The sequence below is a fragment of the Eurosta solidaginis genome, chromosome 2, assembly GCF_040869045.1.
Source record: "Eurosta solidaginis isolate ZX-2024a chromosome 2, ASM4086904v1, whole genome shotgun sequence".
Classification (NCBI taxonomy): domain Eukaryota; kingdom Metazoa; phylum Arthropoda; class Insecta; order Diptera; family Tephritidae; genus Eurosta; species Eurosta solidaginis.
The window spans coordinates 51,793,003-51,804,496 of NC_090320.1; the positions used below are offsets into that span (position 1 = coordinate 51,793,003).

The window sequence follows — 11,494 nt, forward strand, 5'->3', positions numbered from 1 at the left end:
CAGCTTTATTGACTGTAGAAACGCCGTAACAGGGAAAACAGTTTACTCGGCATTTTTTTACCGTAATTGTATATAGATGTAAAAAAAACACAGCTACTATTACAATTTCATATACATATGTATACTGAGTTTAAATTCGATTAATTAGTTTAATTTGTTGGTGCTAGTTTTATATATATTTGACCCTATAAATGAGCGTTTTTACCCTACCGTTTGGAATGCGGTACACAAGTGCAAGTGATGAGCAGCTATGTGTACTAATTACAATTTTCTTAAATACTGACAAGTTTACAATCATGCTACTTAGTCTATTTAATAGCTTTAACGAAAGAGTCTAAAAATATTCACGATTTCTGTAGAGGAGCACAAAATGACTCAAACGATTTTGCTTTGTATTCTAGGAGCATTCTTGCAGGTTTGAGTGAAGTAAATAAATCTTTATCACTTTCTAACCCTGATAAACTATTCTACTATTCTTAATAGTTAGCAATATCTTCACCTAGCACACTGCCACCAACTTGTTCCAAGATGGGCACTGCAGCAGAATATAATGCAATTTCGCAAGGCCTTGACTCAGATACGCCTACAACAACTAAATTTCCAGAAACGAGCGCTATATCACAAGGCCGCAAGAAACTCTCAGCAACGATACGCCAAGGAACATACAAACATTTGAATTTTTTACTTCAACGAACTCAAAGAATAGCCAGAGAACTGCTTACAGATCCAGTTATAAGTAATATAGACACAGAAAATATGCGTAAGGATAAATCGGTACTTGAGCAATATGTAAAGGATGCCAATGAAGGATTAAACTCAGCTTTTGCTAATTGTAAAGAGCAAATTTTAAAGAATTTTTTTACATTCTCAAATCGTTATTCGACGAAAGTTGCGGATCTTACAAATGAACAGAAAACTGTTTGGAATGCTTTACAAGCACATGGTTATGAACAATTTGAAAGTGAGGAAAATAAATTACTGAATGATATTGGGAATCATTATGCTGATGAATTTGAGCATTATTTAGATGCACTTTCCCCGGCTGATAAAGAGACAGAGAAGGATTTGGTGTATGTATATGAAACATATCAAGAAAATCAAGATATTATGGATAGAGCCAACTATGGATTTCGATTTGGGAATTTTTTTTCAAAATGACGATACAAATGATATGAACTAAATATGTATAAATTACGAAATAAAACAATGTAAATTACTCATTTACTTGAATGGTGCTTAACCCTTAAAACTTAACTTATCTACTTACTTAATTGGCGCCTAAAATAAATGAGAACTTAGGCCGAGCTTCTCTTCCAATAGAAAATAAAATCATCTTATTACTTTGAATGAGTAAAAATTGTTTGTATATACGGAAATATCTCGGAAAGGGCCTAACCGATTTGAATAAAATTTGGTACATGGATAGTGTGTTAGATTTTAAGACTTCTCACCTAGGTATTGTCACTGAGGACTGCGGCTTGACCAATTTGAGTAAAATTTCCTAGATAGGTTTGAAATTCAGATACAAAAAGTAATTGACAAAGGTTTGTATTGATTTTGAACTATTCAAAAATGAATAATGCTATTATGCGACTAGGTTATCAAAGCAATGGGTAGGTGAAATAATACTAAGTTCTACATACACATATTCTATTGAAACTTTTAAAAAGTACATTAAAGCTAAAATCCCCAAGACAAGGTTGTATCTTACCCTGTAAATTTTTTGTTTCAAGTTCTTTCTGCGGTTAGGGATTGATACGTTTTTGAAATCTGTTTTAAAAAAACTAAACGGTAAGTAAAAAATATATGTATAAACAAGTAAAGGTGTCTAAGTTCGGGTGTAACCGAACATTATATACTCAGCGTGAGCTTCAATTGTACATTTCATTTCAGATAAATTACTTTTCTACATAACACGTGGCACCGCCCGATTAAAAGAAAAATGTCTCCCCCATTTCCTCTTACAGTAAAACTTTATAAATGAAATGTCATTGATTCAAAACTATTTTTTGCTAAGTTATAGATTATTATTCTAGTCTACGACCCTTCTAAATATGTTTAGTATCTAAGCTGCCGTGGCCTTTAACCGACCCCGTCTATTTTTACTAGAAATATTTTCTGCTATAAGGAAAATATATGTACAAAGTTTCATTACGATATGTTAATTTTTCTTCGAGTAATTGCTCCCGAAACATAGAGAATTGCTTAGTCATAAAAGGGGCGGTGCCACGCCCATTTTTTTAAATTTAAAGATTTTCCTATTTTTGTTATAAATCTACTTGGGGAATGAAATACCATTGATATAAAGCTATTTCTTGCAAAGATATATCTTATTTTATTCGCCCACGACCCTTTTAAAAATCTTTTATATAAAATGGAACGTGGTCCTTAACCGATTTCGTTAATTTTTCCTCGAAGAAATCCTTACAGTAAAGACAACTTCTCTGCCGAATCTTGTTTAATGAGTTTTCATTTATGATTAGTAATATTTGTAAAATTGATTTTATCACAAGTGGGCGGGGCCACGACCATTTTAAAAATTTTTTTCAAATTTTTATCAAGACTCTCAATATCAGTCCACACGTCAAATTTCAATATTCTAGGTGTATTATTTACTAAATAATCAGGTGTTTTGTATTTTCCAAAATGTTATATATATAAAAAGTGGGCGTGGTTATCATCCGATTTCGCTCATTTTCAATACCAACCTATTCTGGGTCCAGATAAGCTCGTTTACCAAATTTGGTGAAGAAATCTAAATATTTACTCAAGTTATCGTGTTAACGGGCAGACGGACGGACGGACGGACATGGCTCAATCAATTTTTTTTTCAATACTGATGATTTTGATATATGGAAGTCTATATCTATATCGATTCCTGTACAACCAACCGTTATCCAATCAAAGTTATAATACCCTGTGTACAAGTACAGTGGGTATACAAATTTATTTCGCAGATTTTCATATTACAATGCACACAAATTAATACGATATTCATTATCGAAATCTCTTTCTTCATTCACACTTAATTGCCTGGTTTGGATGTATCGAAAAAGTTAGCATAATGCTTTGCCTTTTTCACCTCATTATTCTCATTGGTAAAATTCGTATACCAATCGATCAATTTAGTTTCGCGAGCCTTTTGCTTCTCACTCAAAATGCCCAAATATCTTTCGATCGATTTTTCGAATTTGCCTATCACCACTTTCTGCTCTGACATAAAATCCTCTAAAAATTTCTCAGCGCCGTTATCAGCGAATGCTTTATGTAGAGTTTGTGTTTGTTCCAATTCTGATGGCATATCATCGAGATCTTTCATGATGTCAGTAAAACCAATCATTGATTTTAAAAGTGACATAATGCCTTCCTCTTCGATATCGATGTCGTTGGAATTTTTTTTAAGAAAATCAGCGATACGCGTCATATTTGCTTGAAGTTCGGGACTCTTTTCAGGAAGCGCTTCTAATTGTTCAAGACTTTTCTTCAAAAGCGGTTGTCCTCTTTCGGTGAGATATTTAGCTAAGCCCACTAAGTCGACCAGGGTTTCTGTCATCAATATTTGACGTGCTTTCTTCAGTTCACCAGATTCCTCTGATGAGGAAGAATCTGATGAGTCCGCTACTGTGTTTGTTTGTTTACGTTCTACTGCGACATCTTCGGCTGCTTCACGTCGCATGCGTGGTATGGCTTGAGTCTATAGAAATGAAAATAGTATAAAAAATAATAAATTTAAAAAAAATGTTTTCAAGGAGATTTTGTCCTTTTTTTACTTACTTGCACTAATAGCAAAGCGCTTAAGAATAAAATAATTAGCTTCGTTTGCATTGTTGTAAATTTACTGAACGTCTCTGAGTTGCTGAATGTACTGAGGCCTAATTTTTGCATTCATAAATTTATATTTAATTCGGGCATTAGTAAACAACAGATATTTCATAATTATATTCATATTCTCGTACATATTATACACTTTCAAAAATTATTTTTCATGCAAATCAATGCTTGCAAACTATTTCTAATTGTTAAAAAAAAATATAATTTCAATTAAATTATATTGAGATAATAGTGACACCATCAACATTTTAGGCTCAATGTGTGGAATTCTTATCTATTGCAGAAATATATTTTATTTATATTTTATAGAGATGTAGTCATATATATACAGCCCAGCGCACATTGTTAAACTATTATCAGTACTTTCTTTAACTTATTATTATTTCTATTAAACAATAAAAATAAAATAAACAAATTTTAAGCACTTCCTTTAAAGAGATATTCTTGCTAAGCTTTAATTTTTAAATTTTGACATAGAAATTGCAAAAATATTTATGAGAATTAAAAATATAAAAGTGAGCGCACATTACTTGGATTGGAAAGTTGGTAGGAAAGGAGATATTATTAGTCAAATAATTGCGCATCACCTTTATATGTTTACTCCTCATAAATATTTTTGCAATTTCTTTGTCAAAATTTAAAAATTATAAATAAAGTTTAGCAAGAATATATCTTTATAAAAGGAGCCATTTTTCGCTGATTTTTGTCCATTTATATAAAGCAAGTGCTTAAGATTTTTTTATTTTCTCGTTTTCTTACATTTTCTCGGTGTCTTAACTTATCTGTTAAGTCTTAGAGTTGTAGCTCAATGAGAACTTACATAAAAATCAATCCCAAAATTCCCTGCCTTCCGTTAGATTTTTCTAAATATCTCAGTCCGTGCGCCCCCTAGCGAAACCTTTTGTATTGTGTCATCGGCTGTCATCGACCTCTGAATTAAGCTCTAAATTTTTAGCATCTAGCTCATCGAGAAGTTACTTAAAACCCGGTTTCAAATTTCCAAATAATTGTATAATTTTTTCGATCCGTGCGACACCTAACGGAATTTGTTTCTCCTTTTGTTCCTTTATCATGGTGTCTTAACCTGTCTCTGAGGTTTAATGTTGGAGCTCAATGAGAACTTACTTTAAAATCGATCTCAAAACACCAAATTTTCAAATTATTATCTAAATATTTCGATCCTTGCGCCACCTCACGGAATTTTTCTCCTTTTTTTAAATTTTCTCGGCATCTTATCTGTGAAGTTTTAGGGATGTAGTTCAATGAGAACTTACATAAAAATCAATCCCAAAATTCCCTCCGTTTCGTACGATTTTTCTAAATATCCCATTCCGTGCGCCCCTAGCGAATCTTTTTGTATCTGAATTAAGTTTGAAATTTCAAGTCTCTAGCTCATCGAGAAGTTACTTAAAAACTGGTTGGAAAATTTTCAAATTCTGCCTAACGGATTGTTTTCCTTTTGTTGCATTGTCACGGTGTTTAGAATCAGATCTTGTATTCTAATAAAAAAAACTCTAGTATTTATTCTATTATTTTTTTTAGCGACGAAGACTTTACCTGCATTAGCCCCGAGCTGCAGGATCGACCACTCTTGCTGATGTCCGATTATCTTGCGCACGATCGCCCAATTTCTGTGCAGAACCGGCTCTGCAAGGCGGTACGGGAGGCCCACAGAAAGGGTTCCCGATAATAATCGGGGTCGATGCCAATGCACATCACACCGCTTGGGGCTCTACCGATATTAACGCAAGGGGTGAGTCTCATTTTATACTCAGTTGAGCAGAGCTCACAGAGTATATTAAGTTTGATTGGATAACGGTTGGTTGTACATATATAAAGGAATCGAGGTAGATATAGACTTCAATATATCAAAATAATCAGGATCGAAAAAAAATTTGATTGAGCCATGTCCGTCCGTCCGTCCGTCCGTTAACACGATAACTTGAGTAAATTTTGAGGTATCGTGATGAAATTTGGTATGTAGGGTCATGAGCGCTCATCTCAGATCGCTATTTAAAATGAACGATATCGGACTATAACCACGCCCACTTTTTCGATATCGAAAATTTCGAAAAACCGAAAAAGTGCGATAATTAATTACAAAAGACAGATAAAGCGACGAAACTAGGTAGATGAGTTGAACTTATCACGCAGAATAGAAAATAAGTAAAATTTTGCACCATGGGCGTGGCACCGCCCACTTTTAAAAGAAGGTAATTTAAAATTTTGCAAGCTGTAATTTGGCAGTCGTTGAAGATATCATGATGGAATTTGGCAGGAACGTTACTCCTATTACTATATGTACGCTTAATAAAAATTAGCAAAATCGGAGAAGGACCACGCCCACTAAAAAAAAAAAATTTTTTTTAAGTAAAATTTTAACAACTAATTTAATATCTTTACAGTATATAAGTAAATTATGTTAACATTCAACTCCAGTAATGATATGGTGCAACAAAATACAAAAATAAAAGAAAATTTCAAAATGGGCGTGGCTCCGCCCTTTTTCATTTAATTTGTCTAGGATACTTTTAACGCCATAAGTCGAACAAAAATTAACCAATCCTTTTGAAATTTGGTAGGGGCATAGATTTTATGACGCTAACTGTTTTCTGTGAAAAAGGGCGAAATCGGTTGATGTCACGCCCAGTTTTTATACACAGTCGTCCGTCTGTCCTTCCGCATGGCCGTTAACATGATAACTTGAGCAAAAATCGACATATCTTTAATGAACTTAGTTCACGTGCTTACTTGAACTCACTTTATCTTGGTATGAAAAATGAACGAAATCCGGCTATGACCACGCCCAATTTTTCGATATCGAAAATTACGAAAAATGAAAAAAATGCCATAATTCTATACCAAATACGAAAAAAGGGATAAAACATGGTAAGGTAATTGGATTGTTTTATTGACGCGAAATATAACTTTAGAAAAAACTTTATAAAATGGTTGTGACACCTACCATATTAAGTAGAAGAAAATGAAAAAGTTCTGCAGGGCGAAATAAAAAACCCTTAAAATCTTGGCAGGTATTACATATATAAATAAATTAGCGGTATCCAACAGATGACGTTCTGGGTCACCCTGGTCCACATTTTGGTCGATATCTGAAAACCCCTTCACATATACAACTACCACCACTCCCTTTTAAAACTCTCATTAATACCTTTAATTTGATACCCATATCTTACAAACTCATTATAGAGTCACCCCTGGTCCACCTTTATGGCGATATCTCGAAAAGGCGTCCACCTATAGAACTAAGCCCCACACCCTTTTAAAATACTCATTAACACCTTTCATTTGATACCCATATTGTACAAACATATTCTAAAGTCACCCCTGGTCCACCTTTATGGCGATATCTCGAAAAGGCGAACACCTATAGAACGAAGGCCTACTCCCTTTTAAAAATACTCATTAACACCTTTCATTTGATACCCATATCGTACAAACAAAGTCTTGAGTCACCCCTGGTCCACCTTTAATGCGATACCTCGAAAAGGCGTCCACCTATAGAACTTAGGCCCACTCCCTTTTAAAACACTCATTAACTCCTTTCGTTTGATACCCATATTAAAAAAAAAAAATAAAAAAAAAAAAAAAATAAATGTAAGGCGCGATAACCTCCGAAGAGATCTAAGGCCGAGCTTCTCTTCCAATTTGCGTCGTGCTCCTCTTGATTTTCCCTACAAATTGGCCGGACGGGACCTACATGTTTTATGCCGACTCCGAACGGCATCTGCAAAGCAGATGAGTTTTCACTGAGAGCTTTTCATGGCAGAAATACACCCGGAGTGCTTGCCAAACACTGCCGAGGGGCGACCCCGCTTAGAAAAATTTTCTTCTAATTGAAAAATCTTATTTCTAAAATTTTTGATGTTGCTTTGCCCGGGAGTTGAACCCAGGGCATACGGTGTGATAGGCGGAGCACGCTACCATCACACCACCATATTGCACAAACGAATTCTAGAGTCACCCCTGGCCCACCTTTGTGGCGATATCTCGAAACGGCGTCCACCTATGGAACTAAGGATTACTCCCTTTTAAAATACTCATTAACACCTTTCTTTTGATACCCATATTGTACAAACAAATTCTAGGATCATTCCTGCTCCACCTTTGTGGCGATATCTCGAAACGGCGTCCACCTATGGAACTAAGGATTACTCCCTAATTCTAGGGTCACCCCTGGTCCACCTTTATGGCGATATCTCGAAAATGCGACCACCTATACAACAACCCCCACTCCCTTTTAAAACCCTCATTAAAACCTTTAATTTGATACCCATATCGTACAAACACATTCTAGAGTCGCCCCTGGTCCACCTTTATGGCGATATTTCGAAACGGCATCCACCTATAGAACTAAGGCCCACTCCTTTTTAAAATACTCATTAACACCATTCGTTTGATGCCCATATTGTACAAACAAATTCTAGGGTGGCGATATCTCGAAACGGCGTCAACCTATGGAACTAAGGATTACTCCCTTTTAAAATACTCATTAACATCTTTCATTTGATACCCATATCGCACAAACGCATTCTAGAGTCAACTCTGATCCACCTTTATGGCTATATCCCTAAATAGCGTCCACCTATAGAAATATGGCCCACTCCCTCATAAAATACTCTTTAATGCCTTTCATTTGATACACATGTCATACAAACACATTCCAGGGTTTTCCTCGGTTCATTTTCCTACATGGTTATTTTCCCTTATGTTGTCACCATAGCTCTCAACTGAGTATGTAATGTTCGGTTACACCCGAACTTAACCTTCCTTACTTGTTGATTCTATTATTAACTACAATCTATGTATATGCAACCCTGGGGACAAACCAACTTTTGTCACCTCAAACAGGAAGGAGGTTCTAGATATTACTCTAATTTCAGGGCCATTCTCTGACCTTGTCAAAAATTGGAGAGTTTCCAACGAAAACTCCTACTCTGATTATATGTATATCACTTTTACTCTGCTTTTGCGAACACCGCCTAGGGTGGCTTACAGGAATAGGAGACGTACGGAATGGGCCCTTTATAAAAAAGTCCTATGCTCTACTCTCCCTAAAAATGCTTCTCTTTGTAGGTCGGGCCTACCGCTAAGAACTGATGAAGTGCCTTTTTATACCTTTCATGAAAATGAAATGGTATATTAATTTCGTCACGAAACCGAAAATTGTAAGTCCTTAAAGGAAAATAGATAGACCCACCATTAAGTATACCGAAATAATCAGGTTGAAGAGCTGAGTTGATTTAGCCATGTCCGTCTGTCCGTCTGTGCGTCTGTCTGTTTGTATGCAAACTAGTCCCTCAATTTTTGAGATATCTTGATAAAATTTGGTGAGCAGGTGTATTTGGGTGTCCGATTAGACATTTGTCGGAACCGACCGGATCGGACCACTATAGCATATATCCTCCATACAACCGATTTTTCAGAAAAAGAGGATTTTTGTAATATCTTACCCAATTTAACAGATTGAAGCTTCAAACTTCAGCATATACTTTCGTATATTGCACATATTGTTGCCTGAAAAAATTTATGAGATCGGTCGTATATATAGTATATATCCCCCACAACCGATTGTTCAGATAAGGAACTTTTCGTAATTACTGCCCTATTTTAAGAGCTAGAGGCTTCAAATTTCAGCGAATGCTTACGCATATAGCATATATTGTTGTCTGAAAAAATCATAAAGATCGGTGGTATATATAGTATATATATGGTGGTATATATAGTATATATATATATAATTTCGCAAATTTTAGCCCCATTTTAACAGCTAGAAGCTTCAAATTTCACCGAATATTTACTTATATAGCATATATTGTTGTCTGAAAAAATTATAGAGATCGGTTGTATATATATTATATATCTCATACAACCGATTGTTCAGATAAGAAACTTTTCGCAATTTCTACCCCATTTTAACAGCTATAAGCTTCAAATTTCACCGATTGGTTATGTATATAGCATATATTGTTGTCTGAAAAAATCATAGAGATCGGTTGTATATATAGTATATATCTCATACAACCGATTGTTCAGATAAGAAACTTTTCGCAATTTCTACCCCATTTTAACAGCTATAAGCTTCAAATTTCACTGATTGCTTACGTATATAACATATATTGTCGTCTGAAAAAATCATAGAGATCGGTTGTATATATAGTATATATCTCATACAACCGATTGTTCAGATAAGAAACTTTTCGCAATTTCTACCCCATTTTAACAGTTAGAAGCTTCAAATTTCACCAATTGCTTACGTATATAGTATGTATTGTTGTGTCAAAAAATCATGGAGATCGGTGATATATATAATATATATATGATGGTATATATAGTATATATATATAGTATATATATTTTTTTTTACGATTTCGGCCCCATTTTAACAGCTAGAAGCTTCAAATTTCACCAACTGCTTACGTGTATAGCATATATTGATGTCTGAAAAAATCGTTGAGATCGGTGGTATACATAGTATATATCTCATACAACCGATTGTTCAGATAAGAAACTTTGCGCAATTTCTGCCCCGTTTTAACAGTTAGAAGCTTCAAATTTCACAAAATGCTTTCGTATATAGCATATATTGTTGTCTGAAAAAATCATAGAGATCGGTGGTATATATATTATATACTTCATATAAACTGTCATATTGGACCCTTTTTTACGGCTAGAAGCTTCAAGATTCATCAAATTTCATCAAATAGTTACGTTTACGTCATATATTTTTGGAATACGTGATTCGTAGCCATAGTTTTTACATGCAGACCACAAAAAACGTGAAGCTTTGCATCCTCACACAGATTACCTACCTATTTTTTATTTTATATTTATCTTAAAAATCGTTTAGATATGTTCAAATTTGACCAAATGCTTACGTGTATAGCATATATTGTTGTCTGAGAAAATCATAGATACCGGTGGTATATATAGTATATATCCCATACAACCGATTGTTCAGATAAGAAACTTTGCGCAATTTCTTCCCCATTTTAACAGTTATAAGCTTCAAATTTCACCAATTGCTTACGTATATAGTATGTATTGTTGTGTCAAAAAATCATGGAGATCGGTGATATATATAATATATATATGATGGTATATATAGTATATATATATAGTATATATATATTTTTTTACGATTTCGGCCCCATTTTAACAGCTAGAAGCTTCAAATTTCACCAACTGCTTACGTGTATAGCATATATTGATGTCTGAAAAAATCATTGAGATCGGTGGTACACATAGTATATATCTCATACAACCGATTGTTCAGATAAGAAACTTTACGCAATTTCTGCCCCGTTTTAACAGTTAGAAGCTTCAAATTTCACAAAATGCTTACGTATATAGCATATATTGTTGTCTGAAAAAATCATAGAGATCGGTCGTATATATATTATATACTTCATATAAACTGTCATTTTGACCCCTTTTTTACGGCTAGAATCTTCAAAATTCATCAAATTTCATCAAATAGTTACGTTTTCGTCATATATTTTTGAAATACGTGATTCGTAGTCATAGTTTTTACACGCAGACCACAAAAAACCTGAAACTTTGCATCCTCACACGAATTACCTACCTGTTTTTTATTTTATATTTATCTTAAAAATCGTTAAGGTATGTAGATCTGTTCACTATA

The 11,494-nt window shown here is 34.3% G+C and overlaps 2 protein-coding genes across 3 annotated transcripts; one reads left to right on the plus strand and one right to left on the minus strand.

Annotated features, from left to right (window-relative positions):
- Nucleotides 1-234: 234 nt before the first annotated feature.
- LOC137242117 (uncharacterized) lies at nucleotides 235-1,254 on the plus strand. 2 transcript variants are annotated; one of them, XM_067769487.1, is made up of 2 exons: nucleotides 235-415; nucleotides 484-1,254. In XM_067769487.1, exons 1-2 carry the CDS (start codon nucleotides 371-373, stop codon nucleotides 1,156-1,158), a joined length of 720 nt encoding a protein of 239 aa, XP_067625588.1. In that variant the 5' UTR covers nucleotides 235-370; the 3' UTR covers nucleotides 1,159-1,254. The 2 variants fall into 2 exon arrangements, with proteins under 2 accessions (XP_067625588.1, XP_067625589.1); XM_067769488.1 differs by having other exon boundaries at nucleotides 273-426.
- A 1,639-nt stretch (nucleotides 1,255-2,893) lies between these two features.
- LOC137242119 (uncharacterized) lies at nucleotides 2,894-3,928 on the minus strand. Its single transcript, XM_067769489.1, has 2 exons — nucleotides 3,775-3,928; nucleotides 2,894-3,694 (listed from the first exon to the last, which is right to left on the minus strand). The coding sequence occupies exons 1-2, from the start codon at nucleotides 3,883-3,885 to the stop codon at nucleotides 3,026-3,028; spliced, it is 780 nt and encodes a 259-aa protein (XP_067625590.1). The 5' UTR covers nucleotides 3,886-3,928; the 3' UTR covers nucleotides 2,894-3,025.
- Nucleotides 3,929-11,494: the final 7,566 nt, after the last annotated feature.

What these genes read in the sequence shown, in the direction of transcription:
- LOC137242119 (XM_067769489.1), bottom strand. Translation starts at nt 3,885, where the DNA reads ATGCAAAAATTAGGCCTCAGTACATTCAGCAACTCAGAGACGTTCAGT. An exon ending in GCGCTTTGCTATTAGTGCAA is followed by an intron (nt 3,695 to 3,774) that starts GTAAGTAAAAAA and finishes TCATTTCTATAG; the next exon opens with ACTCAAGCCATACCACGCAT.
- LOC137242117 (XM_067769487.1), top strand. Translation starts at nt 371, where the DNA reads ATGACTCAAACGATTTTGCTTTGTATTCTAGGAGCATTCTTGCAG. An exon ending in TTCTAGGAGCATTCTTGCAG is followed by an intron (nt 416 to 483) that starts GTTTGAGTGAAG and finishes TATTCTTAATAG; the next exon opens with TTAGCAATATCTTCACCTAG.